Source organism: Rhamphochromis sp. 'chilingali', assembly GCF_963969265.1.
Source record: "Rhamphochromis sp. 'chilingali' genome assembly, chromosome: 2".
NCBI lineage: Eukaryota > Metazoa > Chordata > Actinopteri > Cichliformes > Cichlidae > Rhamphochromis > Rhamphochromis sp. 'chilingali'.
Genome location: NC_137930.1, coordinates 15780722 through 15801647, shown reverse-complemented (window position 1 = coordinate 15801647; position 20926 = coordinate 15780722). Strand labels below are relative to the sequence as shown.

The 20926-nt window shown below is 40.6% G+C and overlaps 1 protein-coding gene across 1 annotated transcript in view; it reads right to left on the bottom strand.

Moving 5' to 3' along the window:
• Positions 1-244: 244 nt before the first annotated feature.
• LOC308392762 (uncharacterized protein) overlaps positions 245-20926 on the bottom strand; it is a gene marked incomplete at its 3' end in the record, with an annotated part of 56359 nt that continues 35677 nt past the window's right edge. Inside the window, exons 3-4 of the mRNA XM_080875963.1 lie at positions 20766-20852; positions 245-364 (exon numbers count right to left, since the gene is read on the bottom strand). Of these exons, the coding sequence (XP_080732089.1) occupies positions 245-364; positions 20766-20852 (207 nt within the window). The remainder of the gene's footprint in view (positions 365-20765; positions 20853-20926) is intronic.

The following is a 20926-nucleotide window of genomic DNA, read 5'->3' as shown; positions in this document are numbered from 1 at the left end:
TTACATATCACCCTGGGTCAACACACCTGAATCAAATGATTAGTTCATTACCAGGCCTGTGGAGAACCTTAAGAAATGTTAAGGAGGTAATTTGGCCATTTAAATCAGCTGTTTTGGATCATGGGCACATCTAAAACCTGCAAGACACCGGCCATCGAGGCCTGGAGTTTGTTTGTTTATTTATTTACTTATTTTTTTCTATTTGTTTAATTATTTTGTATTTCATTGATGTTCTTTTTTTCTTTCAACCCAAATGGACAGGAATAGGGTACCTCTGGGCTGGGCTAGAGTGGGTGGAGTAGATCGGTATGGTGGGCACGCCATTTCTTGTTTGTTTTTTGTGATTGACACTTTCACTGTCATGCTGCAAAAAAAAAAAAAAAAGTTAAAAAAAGTAAGGGCTTTTTTTGTTGGTTTTGTTGTTGTTGTTTTTCTTGTTCTTTTCCCCACCCCATACTGTTATTAAAGTGATCAATAAAAATGTTTTAAAAACATTTAAAAACATTTTTTTTAAATGCCAAAGAACCTGTTCATGAATTAATTTGCAACAATGGACTATAGGCTTTTATGTATACTTGTTCGATGTAATTAATAAATCTGTTAACATTGCAATGTTCAGGTAACAAAAGGCCTACCTGTTGTTGCTGTTTTAAATTTGAGTTGAATGTAGCCCTGGACTGCCTGAAAGAAAGCAGGAGCAGCGCCACACTTCAACATCCAACACTGGCTCTTAAAAGCCAGTGAAGGACTACATCATCCTCCAGAGAGCCTCCTGCATATGAAGGTGTTGTGGTGAGTGATGCCCCAGGATGTTTATTTTAAAATCCCCATAAGTGAGGCTGTTGGACAAAGGCAAACCACAAGCAAAGTAAAGGAACCTGCACTTAAATGCTTTTAAAACTCAGGCACAGCACAATGAAAAAACACAAGCCTTCCACCATCGTACGCTGCTTTTACACCAATGTGAGAACAGTGATGAATTTTCTTCTCCTCTTTCCTGCCTGCTGCCATCCTCACAATATACTGTTTATGCAAAACCACAATCATTTTGAAGATCACATAATTTAAGGGCCCGTGGCCATCACTGTAAAAACAATGTAACACATCTGATATTTTAGGCACCTATCTGTACAAACTTTAACTCATAAGGCCCTCTGCACGTATGCCTTTGTTGCGCGCAAGCTTTTATGTGTACTTTATGGCCCTGCTATCTTTAGTTCCTTGGGAATATCACAAGAATGCCTAAACTGGCTGCTTCCATAAAATTCCTGCTATAGTCCTCCCACTTTGAGGTTTCTGGCTTTAACATGCTTTGACATACTTCAGTAAATATAATTTTCTTTATTTTTTATGATTAGTTCTATACCAAACCATGCTCTTCAAAGGTTTTTTAAATCTTTTTTTTTTTTTGCTAACCCCCTTTTTTTCCTCAGTTGTTGAGTCCATTGCCAAGGAGCCATGACCTCATGCTGTAATTTTAGTCTAATTCAATTTGGACTAGGGGAACTCAACTGAACAGGCTTTTGATTTGAGACCAAAACGGTTAAGAAACTACCACTGGCTAATAGCAGAGGTGAGGACGCTTAAAAAAAAAAATAAAGATCACATTTTGACCTTCTTCACTTCCTCTTTCAATTGTAGCTCTCAATCATTTTGCCTCCAAAGGGCCACAGCGGCATATGTTTTCATCTATGAGACATTATTATGACACAGATTTTGCTGTTGCTTCGCAGTCCGGTTAATTTTGTACATTGCATTGGTGCTTCCAGCAAGCATTCACTTTAATGTATTAAAATGTACTAACTGGGAAACATGAATATTTGGTTTCTTGCTGAGAACTGAATAAAACATCATGTTTCATCAACAGTAGACAGTAGTAGAAGCGAACACCTGCAGCTTTGGTTAGTACATCATTATCTCACCACAAGACTGGAGAAAAAGAGGGAAAGAGAAAAACCCAGTGTGTGCTGTGTTATTTCTTGGAGTGTCCACAGATTTAGGTCCTGTACAAAAAGTGCAGTAACCTATAACCCAAAACATACACTTTGATATATTTTTTTCAGCATCTGACATAACAGTGATATGTTGATGTCCCTTTTTTTAAGGTGGGTGAATGTGAACTTCTCAAATGACTGTTTAATAAAAGTGACTGACAAGAGCAAAAGCGGGTTAAGCATTTAGGTGTGTTTTTCCTGCATCTGGAGTCACAGGACTGTAAGCTGCCTGATTCATTTAAGCGAGATTTCCAGCCATCTTGGCACACAAAAAGGGGAGGTGTATGAATTGAGGTCTGGGTGTCAGTCTGCTGTAACTGATTCAGCGGTAATGAACCCGCGGCTTGGGAAAAATGCTAGTGAGCACACTGAGCCACCGGCAAATGATCCACTCTGAACTCTTGAGGTTTGCCAAATGATGTGTTTCCTTATTTTTGACAGCTTTTTTCCCCCTAATACATGCTTAATGCTCTTGTTATTCCTCTCATCGGGACTCCATCAGTTATGTTGGTGTACATGCTGTCCTCTGAGCTTTGTTGCCGAAAAGTGTGCAACTCCTCTAGGACGCTTGCTTTGAGAGAGCTCACGAGTCAGCACCGTGCCCCCACCCCTTCTCACTCCAAGACAGACAGGTCTTCCAAGCTCCCATTAGCACAAAATCACATAATACCCATAATGTGTTTTGTCTATTTTCATCTCAAACACCCATACACACACACACCCCATCTCTGTGACACCACCCTACTCTTTTTGAGATAGCGGCTCCTCCTCTCCAAAACCCATTCATCTCAGTCTTTTGTCGCCACTGTTTCTCATGCAGTGTGTGTGCCCTCAGCTAACACACCAGGTGAGTAATTCCAGGGCTTTTATCATGACATGAATAAAGCACGGTACCTTCAGGCCCATTAGGAAGATGTGCAAATGTATCTGGATATCATGAAAGACGTGGCAGAGCTAATACTGAGATGTCAAGATGATAATGTAAAGATAACGTTTCTGGCGAAGGAGCGCAGCTAAGGTGCTGTGTAGACGTGTGTGTGTGTGTGTGTGTGTGTGTGTGTGTGTGTGTGTGTGTGTGTGTGTGTGTGTGTGTGTGTGTGTGTGTGTGTGTGTGTGCGTGTTATGTTTATTTGACTGTGTGGTTATATAGTGAGTCCCATATGAGACATCTCGTGCATTGAGCACACAGGGACACTGAAGCCACACAGAGCATTTGTGAGAGATTATTAGAGCGAAAGATATCGAGTCTGTTTCTCTGGGAGGAGGTTCCTCGAAAGATTGAACCAGAGGATGGAGATGGAGAGCATGCATGCAAACCATAGGGCGGAAGTGTTTTGGGGGAGGGGGCTTTAGAAAAAATATGACTGACATTTAGATGTATAACAGTAACACACACCGCTCTATTGTGACATTAGTGTGGCAGTGATAGATTCAGTGACATTAGGCTACATAAATATACAGATGATGCACTAATAAATCATTTGGGTGCAGAGCGGTGCCTGCTCAGCTTCATCCTTGAAAACCATCAGAGCACAGTATTGCAGCTGCGTCGCTCGATTCCAAACTTTAACATTATACTAAACAATAAGCACATTACCGGGAAACAAGAAGGCCTATGCACTTTGAAACAGTTTTATACAAATACAGACAAAAATATAACTTAGTGTTGTTTACAAATGGATGCTGTACGTGAGAGCTCAGATTTAATCTCTACAAGAGCACTTTGTGACGTCAACTAGCCTGAAAGCCATTTAAGTGGTACTTAAGTACCTTTCACTGAGCAAGTGCAACTTTTATCTGGTATTTATATTTTGAATGTTTTTAACAAATATATTCGTAGATTTTTCAACATTTGTAGTATATAAAACCTTCCCCTTCCCCACATGTTGCGACAGAGAGTAACTTAAGCTTTCACTTCAGAGTCCTTGTTTCCTAGGTTGTTCAAGTCAGTGTTGTATAATCTAAAATGATCATACATATAAGTGTTAACTTTGATGACCATTTGGTGTTAATTTTAACTACTTCATAAAAAGGTAATGGTTTCCAACCTGGGGGTCAGAACTCTTAAATGAGTTGTAAAAAAAACCCCAATGGGAATCTTCTACAGATTACTGAGTAGTCAAGAAAAAAAAAATACTATTGCGCTTTAGCACTCTAAAAATCCTTCAAAAATAGCGATCTCACCAGAGAAAAAGCAAGGGCTATAATTCACAACGTTACATCATATTTTATGAGCTCATATTGTGTTTAATATATACAACCCTAATCTTTAAAACGCATTAGAAACTATAGATGTTAAATAATATGGAGTAGTGAAAAGCTGCCATGTTCACGTCTGAAACATGGAGGAATGTGATCGGTGGTGCAATAGTTTTGAAACTGGGTGAACTGGGTTTAAACACAGGGCAATTTTACAGTAAACGTACTCACATGCAGTGTTTTTTAATACCTGTGCGACTGCTGGTCGAGAAAAGAGCCACAGTCAGAGCTTTTAATAAAAAGTGGCTCTGCAGTTAGTTGTTACTCCAGCTGAGAGACTGAAAAAAGCAACACTGGCAAGACCGAGGGAAAAGTACATCAATAACACAGCTAAACATACAAGAAACAGCCCTGCTCTAACTCACCTTCCTTTTCTCTCTCTCTCTCTCTCTCTCTCTCTCTCTCTCTCTCTCTCTCTCTCTCTCTCTCTCTCTCTCTCTCTCTCTCTCAGCAATAGTGCCTGTACTCTCCTACATCTCTTAGGTTTTAAAAAAAAGGAAACATCAGAGAGCAGAGTATGCTTAAGCTGGTGGAGAAAAGATGAAGGTGGAGGGTGCCGGGCTGCATGAATGAATGAAGGTAAACGACACTGGAAAACCCAGCCTGAGTCAAAGTGCCCCCGCTCTGAGAAGTTTGCGTGAGGCAGCTCAATGGAACGTCGGGTTGTTTTTCCGCTCCGCTGCTTTCTGGACTGAACCATAAACTAAAGACGACATCCTCTCATTAGTCTGCCCTCTGTAGCAAAGCCAGGCCATTTAGTGTACCCAAAATCCCATTGTTTAATTGTGCGGGTCAAGTCAAAGGTCTAGCAAAATATTGATGAACTTTTTTAAGGAAAAGGAGGAGGAGGACGGTGGGGAGGCGGGCGAGGGCAGAGGTGCGAGGGCCACAAACACAGCTGTACTGAAGCAAAACAGAGCCAGAAGACAGCACGGTCGCAGTTTGCGCAGTAAAATTACAATGCACGGGATCACCAGAGCAGCACAGATACAGTTCACTGGCTCCTCTGTGAAGAGAGAAAGCCCTCTCACTTACAGCAACGCAGTCATAACAGCAAGGGCAGGGGGGAGCATAACGCCAGTGAGACGGCATACAAACGGCTAAGTGTTGTGGATTACACTGTTTGCTCAAATCCATCTTAGGTGGATTACGCTCCTTCACTAAAGAGGGTTGTTTGTGGGTCAAAGGGCAGTGAGGCAAAGACTGCTAAGAAGGTCCTCCAAACACAGCTATCTCTCTAACCTGAGGGGATTCCTGCAGACACCAATCTTTAAATCCAAGTTTGTTCCAATATATTTAATCCTCATTCCTCAATCCTCACCTTGTATATAACAACTAGCTACCCATCCCGTAGTTATTCCATATTTTATACCAAAACATTAGAGCAAAGAAATAGCCTGAGCCCAGTTCCCTGTATGTGTGCACATGCTTTGGTCAATAAAGCTGATCTAAAACGGCCTAAAGAGGTTTCTGAATGCCTAACAAGAAATAATAATGATAATAACACTGTTGTGTTTATGCATATGGGTCTATCTCATTGCTTTCCACCTATCTGAGCTGTCAGCTTGTTGCATTATTACAGTATGTCTCTGATGAGGCAGTGAAGTGATTTTAAGCTGAATTTGTGTGGTTTTAATCAGGGCTGAGAGGAAAGGAAAAGGGTGACCCGTTTGGCCCTTTTGGGTCAAAGTTCAAAGAACTGAAATGCATCTTGACGCTATAACCTAAAAATAACATGAAAAAAAAACTGCCAAAACTGTGCCAAACTTCTAATAGCAATTCCCACCTTAAGTCAGCCAGTTATTTATTAATGAAATGAGCTACTTTGAGCGCGCTCTGAGTCCCATCAGCCAGCGCAGGAAGCTTCGAGGAGGGATTTGAGCACACAAAACAAAAACAAAGTGGTCACTTTATGCCTCAGGCGCGTTTCTGGTGACATTTAACAGCAAGGAAAGCTATTTCCTTTACCATTCAAAGCCAAACGCCCTTAATTGCTCGAGAAGTCTGCTGCAGTTTGGGAAACACTTTGTGATATTTCTCCAGCTTGATCTTTGTGGTTCACTTGAGTCTGTGTTTATTCCCGTGTGGAGAAAATTGGTTTACTCGAGTTGTAATTTTGATATGACACTAAAATATGCCCTTGAAAGCGCACCATTTGGAAAACCTTTGTAGTCCTAATGGCCATTCATTATGGGGTTTCAAGATACGTTTATGTTGCCATTAAATCTGACTAAACACAGAAACAAACACGTCCCAAACGCACCTTATCTTTTTCAGCGGAGTGGCCCGGCTCGGCCTATCAGATCACTGCTGAAGTCATCTGTTAACCAGGACCGCATCGATGGGATCATTTCACCGATAACAATCTTGGGAACATTTCTACTCGCAAAAAAAACCCTCCAGCAGATCGCTTCTCTGTGAGCGGGCACCCGTGGACTCCCACAGGGAAAATGGAATTTCCTTCATGCTTTGTCACAGGCTTTAAAACTTAAAATCAGCATGCATCCACCGAGGGAAAGAGCAAAAAGGGGGAAAAAAATCCTCCTCTCTGGACTTCTGTGGGTGTGCGCGCATCGAAAACGTTCACTTTACGAGTTATTTTAACCTCTCACCCACCTCTAAAACTTTATTTAAGACGAAGAGGGCAAATACACCGAGCGAAGGCTGTCGCTGTCACTTTATGTGTTTCAGAAATTGGAAACAAGTGTTTGACAAATCACTGAAAATCACGGCACATCACTGCCTTCTGTCAAGAGACACCTGGTGACACTGGTGATAAAAGTTTTTCTTTTTTCGTTTTTTTCCTTCTCCGCATTACAAACCGTATAATTACGGAACAATTTTAAGACTGTACTCTGAAATGAAAGCATTTAATTCTAAGGATGATTTTTTTTTCAAATGACACACTCTTAGTTTTAATGTAACGATTCAATGCCTTGATTAGAGTTATTTCAAAAAAAATTCAGTATTTACATAATTTAATTTCTATAAATCCAAATCCTACTATTAAAAGTGTGTAAGTTTTCTACGTAATTCAGTGATGTTTTTCTTAATTTGCTGAATTTACAGAGGTGAAGCGGTCACAGTGCTCTTTTAGTTCAACTGGGGTAAACCTGCTGAGTGGAGCTCTTCCAGTTCAAACTCTGCAAACTGGCCTGATTAGAAGGAGTTTAGCAGCTCTTGCCGGACTGGAGCCAAGCTGTGATGCCTTTTCATGGATTATTTTCGTGGAATTAATCGTAAACGTAGGGTGTTGCCTGTCCTTGCAGGGCTGCAATGTTTTATATCCAAAGGGTCGCTTTAAGAAAGGCTGTGTGTACTTTTAGCATCACAATTGCTATTAAAAAAAAAAAAAAGATTTTATTGTGAAAATTCATATCCTCCCTGTGGACAGTATATGGAAAGGTGAAAAGAGCAGCTGTACCCTGCTCGGGAAATGTTTGATTTGTTGTGTTCTTCAAACAAAAACTGTTTAAATAAAGTTTTAAATCGTCCAAAAATTTAGCAGTAATACTTTATTTTACATTATTTTAAAACAAGTGAACATATTTTCCTTGATTTGACCACACGACATCATACATGTCTCTGCTACTTTTCAAAGCGGAGAAAGTAGCTTTGAGTTTAGGCCCTACTTGTAACTTCACTCATTTGATTCTGGGGCACAATGAATGTAGCTGAATAGAATATTTTGATATATTGATAATGAGAAACTGTAGAATAACAGTACACACAGCTATTTTAAGCACTTCTTTCTTTTGCCTTTTTACGTGAAACAACAAAATAATACAACAGGCTATCGCTATTATTTGATTGACACTGGGTTTTTTGTTTGTTTTTTGTTTTTCCTTTTTTTTTTTTAAGTCATTGGCTTTCCCGGGCAAACACTCACCCCGGAAATGCAGCCAGCATCGCCCATGCGCGACCTGTATATTAATTATTAATCGCTTACAGCTGCTTACGGTTTACAGTTTGGCATGGGCACCAGCTCCTTAGCATACAGAAGACCTTTCCTGTGTCCCTTAATCAGGATTGTGTGTTTGTGCCCTAATTATTCATAATGGCCCGTGAGGGAGGAAAAAACAAAAAAGAAAAAACGAAAAAGAAAAAAAAAGAAGCAATGCTTTTAGGGCAAAGGGATTGGCAAAAAACAAAAAACAAAAAAAACAAAAAAACAAACACACCTTTGTAATTTAATAAATCGACGAAATTCATTTTTTTCTTCCCCCTCCATTCAGGCTCACGCGCCCAGAAGCAGCCATATGTGACTCATGGGTCTAAACTGTGTTGCTTGGCTTTATACCGTCACCAGTAAAATATTAATGCCGAACAGTCAAGCTGATGAAAAATCTGTTTAAAAATGGATGTTTTGTTTTGCCGTAGTCTGAAGTGAATATGTTTTGGGGGTGGTGGTTGGGTGGAGGTGTGTGTTGGGTGGAGGGCTTCATGTGGGGCTGAGTCGTGGTGGGAGGTAGGCTAATTGATGAAAGGGACGAGTGTGTTTTGCCCCAAAGCGAAGGAAGCAGTTCTCCTTTCCTTCACTGCCAAACACACTACATGCGACTCACATTTTCTCTCTCTCATCAGATCAAAGACTTGCAAAAGGTTCGAAAACAAACAGAAAAGTACGGCTCCAAGTCTGCCAGACTGAAGGAGCAGAAATGAGATTTTCGACAGAGGAACTTTTTTTTTTCCAGTGGAGTTTTATTGTTGTTGCTTTTGGTAACGTTGGAAAAATTATTGACTGATTGATGTTTTTTATTATTGTGCACGAGGTGAGATTTTGGATTTATTTGGGATTTAATCCAATAATCAAGTGTACACTTGCTACTTGGACTTGTATTTGTACTAAAAATAAACTGCAGGTCTTGTGTCCAGCGGAGAAACTTTTTCTTTCTTTTTTTTACTTTTCTGCTAAACCTTTTTAAACATTATTACGTAATGATATTCTTCCAAATATGTTATTTTCATTTTGGGGTTGCGCGTGCAATAAAATCAAAAATATGTAGATATTTAGATATATCATTTAAATAATAATAATAATAATAATAATTTAAAATTAAAATGTGACAATAAAGTTAATAGTCACGGACTAATAAGACAGTCACGACATAGGTGGGCTCAGTCTGGTTGCAGGCTTTATCTCGCGCATGCCTATTGGCTCAGAGCTGTCGCTGCACGCAATATTTGTGTATGGTTGCAGGTCGTTTTTTGCTCTGCCTCCTCACTGACTGGTCGTGTTCTTGTAGCTCGGTGTGAACTATGATGTGGAGACCATGAATGTGGGCCACAGCTGCCCCGAGGGCCGAGAGGAGGATACCGAGAGGCAGAGCCACTTTTCCTGCTCCTCGTGGGGAAAAGCTGAGTCTCTGAAGCTTCTTAGATCGACACCCTTAAACCAGCGGGTGCATTATGATTAAAATCTCTTCTATCTTCTATCAACTCTGTATATTTTTGACTGACATTATTTTTTGAGAGATTTTTCATATTGATTTGCACAGTTCCCCAAAATTAGCTAAATCTCATTAAATCGGGCCATAAGACTGCTGATGCAAGAAAATGAATGAAAGGCCATTTTTGAGAGCAAAAACAGGCTACACTTTTGTTTGTGCTGGCTAATTGCAGTAATGTGGGAACCTGCAATTAATGGGTTTAACACCTAACAGATGGCTCCGTATTTACCTAAAGTAAATTTCCGATAATCCGCATGTATTTATTATTGCCTCCCATTAATAATGGAAGTCTAATCACACCCTGCTTCACTGCAGTGTCAGAATGGTGTAGCATGAAGGCCTTTATTGACCTTTTGCAGCTATTCCTTTACATTTTTAGCAGGTAGATTACATCACAGAAGAAAATTAAGTTTATGTGATACATTTGTTTCTAAATCACTGCTTTTTTTAATTAAAAGTGAACATGTGGCACTGCTCAACATTAAAATGTGAACTACATAATGAAAGGTGATTATGAAAACTCTTATTACTGTGTTCAGAAAATGATCAGATTATAATGTTAATGAAATTCTGCAGTTGTGAAACAAAGAAGAAGAAGGAAAAGAAGGAGAAGGAGAAGGGAAAATGCTGCTTTAACCTCTTGAATGGGGTTGGGAACATGATGTCAGACTTCTCCACATCCAAATTAACCTCCAGCCATGGGCATTGATTTGCAAATCACTGCCATGTAGACCTTCAGTCGCTCCCTATGCTATTCAGTGCATCTAAGTTCAACAAGCACTGCTGCTCACCTGCTACTGCCTTGACTGCTGCCAGCTGCCAATTAACACCTATGGCATGTTAATTAGGCCGCAGAGTATACCACTTCAGGAGACTTTTCAGACCCCTCACCACAAGTGCCTTTATTTTCACAAGAGCTCATGTTGCAATGTGCATATGCATCTTGCATGGGGAATCAGGAGGAAGCCGATGTGGGATTCGGCTGAGATGTTTAGCTGTGACATGTGGGGATCAGGTGAAGTTTGGGTTTAATTAAACTAGTTTACTGTTGTGGGCTATAGATTCATGTTTAAGGCAAGAACAAGCGGAAGGTAACTGAGTTAGACAGGTCACAAATTAATTAACAGTTTAAAGGATTATATAGTGAACGAACACATCAAATAGTAGAACCAAATTGATGTAAAATCAATCTAAAAGCTGAAATTCACCAGCTGAAAACAATGAAATGAAACATCTATTTATCCAGTATCCATGCTGTTCAGTTTCTGCTGCTCCCTCATACATGAGCACAGATGAGTAAGACAAACAAACCTTGAAAGTAATTAACAAATGGCTGGCTCTTCTCACGCACAACTAACCGTGATTCATCTCCACAAATCTGGAATCAGTCAGCTCTGAATAGCTTAAAGAACCTGCCCAAGTGAGTCCAGAGGTAGAGGAATGCCTCAGAAAATAAGACAAATGCACAACATGGCATCATTAGTGCCATAAGGGATACTAGAGGTGAAGTGGGTGTTTGGGGCCGGTGCAGGAGTGTGGGGACTGAGGAGCTGCTGTGTGTGTGAGTGCACGTGCTTGTCAGTGTGTATGTGTGTGATTGTGTGTATGCTGGGGATGTTGGTGGTGGGGTGATCATGAAACATTACTCAGAAAAGAAGAAAACCACCTAAAAGGCTTGAGAAACACAATGACACATCAAAAGGGAAAACCTGAAAACCTTGGCATAATAAGACTCATGAATGAGCTCTGATCCCAAAGGAACAATGTGTGTTCAAGTGTGTGTGTGTGTGTGAGTGTGAGTGTGAGTGTGATTAAGGTATTACTTAGGTTGTGTTGTTTCTCGTTTCTCCCTTCCTGGTTTTCTGTTTTCTGTATGTTTGTCACAGTTAAATGTTTTAAGCGAGAGCCACTATCCACACATGGCAAAAACACGGAAGATTGGTGAACCTTCCCTGGAGTGGCTGGCAGACCAAAATTACCTCAAGAAAACAGCAACAATTCAAAGGTCACAAAAGACCCCAAAACAAAAGTCAAAGAACTGCAGGCCTCACTTGCCTCTTCATCACTCCACCATAAGAAAAAGATGGGGCAAAAATGACTTGCATGGCAGAGTTCCGAGACAAAAACCACTGCAGAGCAAAAGGAACATAAAGACTCACCTCAGTTTTACTAGAAAACACCTTGATGAGCCCCAAGACTTTTGAGAAAAGACTCTGTGGACTGATAAAACAAAAATTGAACTTTTTGGAATGTGTGTCCTATTACATTTGGCATAAAGGCACCACACCATTTAAGAAAATGAACATCATACCAACAGTAAAATATGGTGGTGGTAGTGTGATGGTCTTGGGCTGTTTTGCTGTCTCAGGACCTGGAGGACTTGCTGTGGTAAATGGAACCATGCCTTCTGCTGTCTACCAAAACATCCTGAAGTCCTGACCCGAATCCGATTGAGATGGTAAATGGCCTGTATTTGTATAGCGCTTTACTAGTCCCTAAGGACCCCAAAGCGCTTTACACATTCAGTCATCCACCCATTCATACACTGGTGATGGCAAGCTACGTTGTAGCCACAGCCACCGACAGAGGCGAGGCTGCCGAACACTGACGCCACCGGGCCCTCTGACCACCACCAGTATGCAATGGGTGAAGTAAAAAGGTGGTTCATGCTTGAGAACCCTCTATTGTGGCTGCATTAAAACAATCGCGCAAAGATGATTGGGCCAAAATTCCTCCAAAGTGCTGTAAAAGACTCATTGCCAGTCATTGCAAATGACTGCAGTTGTTGCTGCTAAGGGTTGCCCAACCAGTAATTAGATTTAGGGGGCAATCACCTTTTTACAGAGGACCATGTAGATTTCGATATTTTCCCCCTTAATAACAAACTTAATAAGTAACTGCAAATAGTTTTTACTTGTATTATATTTGTCTAACATTAAATTTTGTTTAATGATCTGGCAACACCTCTGCTGCTATGAGCTAAGCATGTTGGCAGTGTCACACAGCACAAAAATGAGTGTTTTGAATGATGCATGCATTCTTTTAGCATGTGGGATTATTTGTTGCTTTGGTGTTTGAAAGAGAGTAAAAATGGATACAATGAAATAGCAAATCTGTAAATGTTCTTTAATTATAGGGTTAAAGTTATAGTAAAAAATGAAAAATGATCTCTAACGAATAATAATGACTTGCGTGCTGGTACGCTGAATAAACACTTTTGATTAAACTTTGCAGCACCAGATGCTATTGATAAGTAAATACAGAGCAATAAAGTACAGACGTGGAAGAGAAACAGAGTCATCTGGGTTCTGTATGCCCACACAGCGCTGCAGTCCATTAGCTGCGTGTGTGTGTGTGTGTGTGTGTGTGTGTGTGTGTGTGTGTGTGTGTGTGTGTGTGTGTGTGTGTGTGTGTGTGTGTGTGTGTGTGTGTGTGATAGCCCAGTCCTGCTTTCTTACTTCAGTTTTATGATTTGTCAACAAACAGTCTGTTCAGTGTCCACTGTTTCTGAGCTGACCCCACTCTGTATATTATGACATCATTTCCTTATTGTTAGGCAATTTCTGTTAGGCAAGGTAAAGTGACACTGTGCCAGAAGTTAAGGGATACAATATAATTCGCTTTTCTAAACAACGAGAGGCCAGCTTTGTATAAGCAGAGTCTTTGGACTTGTAAAATAGAGAAAGTTGCTCAACAAATGGAGATTTGTTGAGGATACTAAAATTGTCAAATTGTTCTCAATGAAAAAGTCCTGAATGTGTTTACTGCATGTGTGAGTGACGTAGGTTGTAGTAATGCATTACTCAGGCTAACACAAGTCATGTACTGAATTGCTTTTAAACCACAGCACTTAAAGTGCATCTGAAGTCCTGTAGTGTCAGAACTACCTTAAACAAACAGGACTGTGGGTCGGGAGAGCTGGTGCAACAGATTAAGGTCACACCATGTCAAATGTGTTGCATTTTTGAGGAAGTTGTCTTTATACCTTTGTTCTTTTATTTCATGTGATGTCAGTTTAGAAACAAGTGAAGAGAAAGCCTAAAAACTGAAAATAAAACAAGAAGACCCAAGTCTCTCACAGGCACCCGCTTCTCTGTTTTTACTTGATCAGCAAGTTAAATATCTGCTGGCTTCATCGATGCAAGTGGCTTTGTAAAAATGAGTCTGAAAGTTGTGTATTACAGTTTTTAATTGAAGATAGCACACAAACCTTAAAACAAACAGTACACAATAAAAGGAGATCACAAGCTTCAAAAACCATACAATTCAAAGAGTCAATATGTCACCATTCAATACTCCAATGACTGAAGGGAAGTAGAGCAGAAAAATATTAGTAAACTGCGGTGAAGTGGAAGAACCTTTTCAAAGACAAAAATGGAAAGAATAATAAAAAAAAACCAACAAAAAACATTACTTAAAATTCTAAAATGTCAAAGACTAAGTCAGGGGTGTCAAACATAAGGCCCAGGGACCAAAGATTCAATCTGGCCAACAGGACAGCTTTGAAAGATGTGACAAGGAGCCTAGATTTTGAACTTTTAACTCTAAACTGGTGAAAAGGTGATGACAGAGACCTCTTCAATGGCATCATATTGCCCAAAGTAACAAAGTAATAGATAATCAATTAAATTACAGAATAATTCCTGTTTTACAGCATCTACAATAGAAATGTCTTAAGTGTATTTTTTTAATGGTCAAGAGTAAAAAAACTAAAGCCAAAAAACTAACCACTGTGAATTAATGTTGACGTTTTTATATAAGGATAACTGAGAGATTTGATGTGTGATTAAACATCTGAACACTGTCCCTGGTCTAAGTGATGTCTCCATTAATACCTCTGCTTTTTGTCTGTATGTGCTGCCTCATAATATTTTAAATTAGTTGTATTTATTTATTTAGTGCAAAATCAAAATGACAACAGTCACATCATAGCTTTATTTGTATGGTAAAGACAGTACACAAAACCTCAACAACGAAATGTCTATATGAGCAAGCACTTGGCAACAGGGGGAAAGAAAAACTCCCTTTAAACAGGAAGAAACCTGCAGCAGAACCAGGATCAGGGAGGGGGAGCCATCTGCCCTAATGGAAAAGGAGGGAGAGAGACAAAACAAAAGAAATGCTGTGGAAGAGAGCAAGAGTTTAAGATAATACTCAAAATATCAAGAAATGTGGTTCTGAATGCAATCAAAAAACTATAAAATGCTACAGTTTATAAACTAAGATTGTTAGACCTTCTGGCCTTTGACTCCTTAGCAGAGTTTTAAAACCTAAGGTCCCTAAAAATAAAGATCAAATCATCTATACGGACCATTAATTGATCTGGATGCCAGGGCAGCCAGTAGGACTCAGGCCTTACCCTAGCAGTGCAAAAAAAAAAAAAAAGGGGGGGGGGGCACAACCCAAAAAACAGAGCTGGAGCTGGACTCCAGCTCTAACTGAACTTTAAGAGTGTGCTCTTCTAATGCTACAGCTAGCAATTTGGGTAATTACCAGTTCAATAATATCAAAATAGGATTTTAGTAACTCTATATCTCATTTACCTCTAAAAAGGTGCACGTTGGTATAAAGTAATGTTCATAAGTTTAGGAATCCCTAAAAAAAAAAAACACAAGTTGGATTTTTACCACATTTGGTTCTGATATTATTAATACCCTTATTTTCCTTAGATTGTTGTTATTGTTACTTAACACGATGAAAGGTTGAAAAATTGGTTTATGTTACGGTCTGAGATCTGACAGGGTGCATGGAGTGGAGTTTCCACGTATAAACACACACACACACACACACACACACACACACACACACACACACACACACACACACACACACACACACACACACACACACACACACACACACACATCTCAAAAGCACAGGACTGGGGACTTAAGTGGCAAACACTCTGCAGGCCTGCCCAATTTTCAAGGCGATTTCCTAACTTGAGAAAGAGCGGGCTGTGAATAATTGTGGCTCTCTTCATGCTTGTGATAATAATGTTATTCTAAAGGGGTGAAAGTGGTACGAATGGTGGAAAATAAATGCTTAAGAGGAGAAAAAAGGGAGAAAATAGGATATGTAAGAAACCACACATTCCAACTTGCTGCCAAATTACTCCTTTATCGTGGTGTTTCATTTACTCCGACAATTAGAGCGATGGAGGGACTTTGGTAACACCACACTCCTTCTCAAAGACATCGACCATGTGTTGAGGAACGCTGATAAACTCTGGTATTTTTTTACTTATTTATTTGTTGAGCCCCCACCTTTCTGATAAATTGGGTCATTGAAACCCAGACACCGAAACACTGTCATAGAGAAGAGCTAATTATTTGTCTAAAAGTGGCTTCTTAATGCTTCTTAACTTGGGTTCACTTTAAAATGCTAGCTGGTTGCTTGTTTTCTATAAACTAGTTTGTTTTGGGGTTTTATTTTGGAGGGGGGGGGGGGGTGATTGATCACTAGGCGTAGCTGTAAGTCAGATGGTCACGACAAAAAACAATCAATTTCTATGTTTTCATGGACACCTGCAACCTCTTGACTTTTTCCATTTATAGTTGCCTTGTTTTCGGCCAAACACCCGACCCCATTGTGATCTGGATGTGTGTGTATTTTTCTAGTTTGTTCTGCCACCTGCCAGCTATTTTTCACCAGGGCTGTTTAGCCAAAATGCTGGAAAGTTGTTCACAGATAGTATCACACACAGACGTAGCGTCCGAGCCTGAAATGTAAAACCAACACAGAAATGGCTTAAACCTTGTCACATCTGGCTTAACGTGAGGTGAAACCATAAATCAAGCCGAAGAACAAAAGCTTTTATTTGAAATTAGCAGAACTAAACAAAGTTGCCAGAGAAAATAGGTCAGTCAGTAGTGCTGGTATGTTTGCATGTGTTCTAGTGTGGTGAGTGAGGTGTTGTTTGGGTAAAAAGAAAAACCAAAATAGTTCTACAGCACATGGCAATCAGTAGCAGAGCTGTTCTCCTCTCCGAGGGAGCAAGTGGAGTGAGCTTTTCTGCTGGGGAACACTGGGCCTAATCACTGATCACTATAATACCACAGCTACTGAGTACCTGCAACACAAAACATTCAAAAACAACCTGCCAGCCCAGCTGCCAAAAGAGGCAGGGTCCTCATAACCTGCATTATTTTCAGTAGTCAGCAGGGGGCGATACCTGTGGCTTGCAGCTGTGGGAAAACGACTGTGTGACTGTAAACATTTTTTTGGATGAAGTTCATGGGTCAGTCACTCATTTCACGACATACTGACTGACACTTTAAGGCAATTTTGTAAACTTTGCTAATTTTGAGTTTCAGAAAAGATCATTATCAGGTGTGTGTTCAATGGCTAACAACATGTGACTGGCAGACTGGCAGCCAATGACTGCGTGGTTTAACAGTCGGCCCACTCCTTTGCTCATCACCTCCAGTTTCAAAACACCAAGATGACAGTGGTTAAGGTGTTCACCTTCAGACTTCAGAATGGGACTTCACAAACCAGTGGGGGCAGTCATAGTAAGAAAGACAAACTTTATGCTGTCTATCAGTACAACACAGAGCCACTCCATGAGTTTGCAGCCTATAGCAATACGTAGAGGGTCATTCCATGAAAAATCAGCTGACCTCTCAGAATTAGCTGGTATTTATTTGTACAGTAAGTTTAGTATATTCATTAAAGCCATGCAAAATAATACCTTCATGTACATGTACAACAGCTTCATAATGAATTTCTAGCTAGGACAAGGACACTTTGCAGTAGCTTAAATAACTGGCACTGTATCCAAAACTTGCAGTTTGTTCACATATCTTTGTTTTTCTTCTTCTGAGAGATGATCTAAATACTGGTGACCTGAAACAGACAGAAAACTGAAAAGTCTGAGCTGTATTTCTTTGTCTATTGTTCTTCACTGGTCTTTATGTCTGAATGTTGTTTAGACTTTGTGATACTTAGTAATCATGTTACAGCTACAATTACATTGTTACTTGTACTACAAAGATTCTTAAATTATGGGTAGACAGAAAACAAAAAAAAACATGCCCTTCTCTTCCTGCTCTTGCATTACAAACTGCTGATTTCAGTTTGTGTGCAGAGAGGAGTAAAAGGGTAGTGTACATATTGTGAGGAGTGGACATAGGGATATTGCTTTTATTTTTATTGCATAAAAGGACAAAGGGGTAATGGTAAAGTACAAACTGTATCCAGTTTAGAAACAAGTGCTTTAAACTGCAAACACAACATTGTGCCTTTGCAAACACCTGCACAGACAGCATGCTAATGCAAGACTAACAAAGAACCCAGAGTGAGTGCATGCTGACACCAACCAGCAGCCAGAGCTGCACCTTCAACAGGTAACAAAGGCAGTGATTAGCAGTCAGTGTAGCATTGTCCATTTCCACCTGTTCATGTTTCTACTGCAGAATCACTGTGACGATCACTTTGAAGTCTCTTCGGGCTGGCTTCCATCTTTGCTTTGTGTTGTCAGCTATGTGTTTATACTCAAACCATAAAATAAAATTGTATGTATGTCCTCATCAGAATAGAGATTTATTTCAGTGTGTGACTGTCACCCATGGTTTGTATTGTAAATTGGTAGTTTGTGATAATGTATTTCAAAGCTGTGCTATTGAGTAATGCAAAAGTGCAAAAGAGTAATGAGAAGCGTAGCAAATTCTTGTCTATGGCAGGTAATATAATGCATAATCTTTTTAATAAACTGGCTAATTACAGATGACACACCAACAAGACTGATAAGACAATGAGAATAATACATGTAAGACTGACAAATAAAGGTACAAATGACTCATTAGGCATCCTCCATGTCACCTGACCCATCTGACAAAAAATAAATAAAGATGTATGACAGATTTCATAATGGAAAAAAAAAAGATTCGTCTGCACAAGTATTTGCTATTAGTTCCTGCTCATTGTTTCACTAAGTGGACACAACTGTGTGTTGGACTTTGTGTGGGTCGGTGTGTTTGAAAAGGATGAGGGGAGGCATTTGTGTACACTTTCAATGTTTTGTCTGGGGTTTGAGTGCCCAGGCTATTCTTCCAAACTGTGTGTGTGTGCGTGTGTGTGAGAGCGAGACAGAGAGTGAGAGAGAGCGAGCGATACCCTAGAGAGTGCTCTACACACTCTCTGTGTATGAAATGAATAATGCATCCGGAGATTCTTTTCCTTTCGCTCTTCTCTCGTTTCCTATCCTCATCTCCGTCACTCGCCTTAATCCCCAATCTTTCAATCATGCGCTTGTTTTTCTAATATTCACCTATAGTTACATGACCCATGTTCTCGTGTCTCATCCTCTGCCATCAATCTACATCATCGCCTTCTCTCACTCCCCCGTGCTCTCCTCCCTCTGTCAGTCAGCCCCTCCCAAGACTACTCATGCGTAAGGCAGTGGGGTGAAAATGCTATGCTCTCGGCGCAGCTTCTGCACGCAACAGTGCTAGGATCGTGTGAGAAGGCCGGCAGACGTGATGCAGCCCCACATGGCTGTGCATGGAGCAACAGAAAAGAGAAGCAGTGCAGAGGGGAGGGGTGTAATAATAAAAAGAAAACCTCCGTGGTCGCCGTTATCCACAGCCAGGGGTCTCAGCTCAGCCGAAACCATGGCAACGTTTCACACTGATGAGATTTTTTCATTTGCCACCTTCAGGGTCAATCAAGCAGGTCAAGGTGAAATGGCTGGCACTCACGCAATGCCACTCTTAAAGGGAGGGAGGGAGGGAAGGGGAGAGTGGACTGACAGAATGCACTGAGAAAACAAAGAAAGCTGAGTGACTTTCCGTTTTTGTAGGAGGGCTCCTAATGAAAAAAAAAATCCCTGGGCATATTTCTTTTTAAACACGTTGATTTAAAGTAGTGATTACAGCAAAAGGCTGAGGGAGGAGGAATGGCTCTAAATCACAACCATCACTCATTCCCGTTTGATTTTTCGGGGCTCAATCCTCAAAGGCCAGCGAGCGAGTTCCTTTGACTCCCACTTTCCCCTCGGGCCGCCTGCAGCCACTCTCCACACCTCCACTGATCCCGATCTCATTTCAGGGGCGGGTTGTAATGAAGTCCTCACCCTCTGATGTATGTTCCTCTGAGGCTGCGGGCCGTGTGGGCCGAGCTGCTGAGCAAGCGAAGGCCTCTCCATTACAGACGGGTTAACGTCTTGTGTCAAGCTTCGGTCCGTGCGGCTGCAGTTGTGATAACAACATAATGACTTTCTACCTCTGATTACCAAAGGCTCCGAAACATGCAGGATCAAAGTAAATAAAACAGAGTAGCACCTTCAGCTAGAATAATAAACCCCCCTGAGAAGTGGTGCATGCTGGGAGGATTACTCATATTTTTTCATCTAATTAGGACAATACATCATTTACATTTCACACGGTGGAATGGGGCCAAACACAGAGGCACAGGTTGCTCAACATGAGGTAAGTTAAAACGTGTGAGCAGCCAAGGAAAATGAAGCAAATGTATGAAATATACAGATTGTGTCTAATTATTTTAACAGAAAACACGAACATTTTTTAGTTAATTGCTGTAATTGTAGTCTTTGTTTACATCTCAAGTAATACAAGACCGTAAAATCATTCGCGATCTATTTCAGTTTCTTCTTTAAATAGACAACTGCATTGGAAGTGCTTTGAATGTTTGAATGTAGGATCCTTGATCTGAGTGCATGTGTGTGTGTGTGTTGCATGTGTGTTTTTTGTGAGATGCCGCAGGTGTCTCTGTGTGTGTGGTCCCGTAGTGGAGGTGCTGGCCATATTAGGGAGAGTCTTTGAGTGAGGAGGCCTCTTGGAGAACCATCACTCGCAGGGTTAATATCTGTTTCCCGTCTTTTCCAAGTGGCTCTTGAGGAACTGCGAGTTTCCCCATTTTATTTTCAAAAAGGGGTGAAAAAAGGCTTCTCTTATGAAATTACAAGCACTCGAAAAGATCTAATGTGGTCTTAATTGTCTCACAGCATTTGACAATGGGTGTGGAGGGAGGCCTTGGGCTTGGTGGGGGGGGGGGGGGGGGGGCGGGGGGTGGGGGTGCTTTCAAGTGTGTTTCGAATTACAATTCTTCCATAGAAAATGTGCTTGGCTCTGTTGTGAGGCTTTGTTGTCTTGAACAGGATGAGAAGGTGCAGGCTTTGGTGAGGTACCTATTTAGAAGAAGAACATAGGACACGAAATGACAGGTTTGAATCGAAAGCTTCTTCTGATTGCACAGAATCAC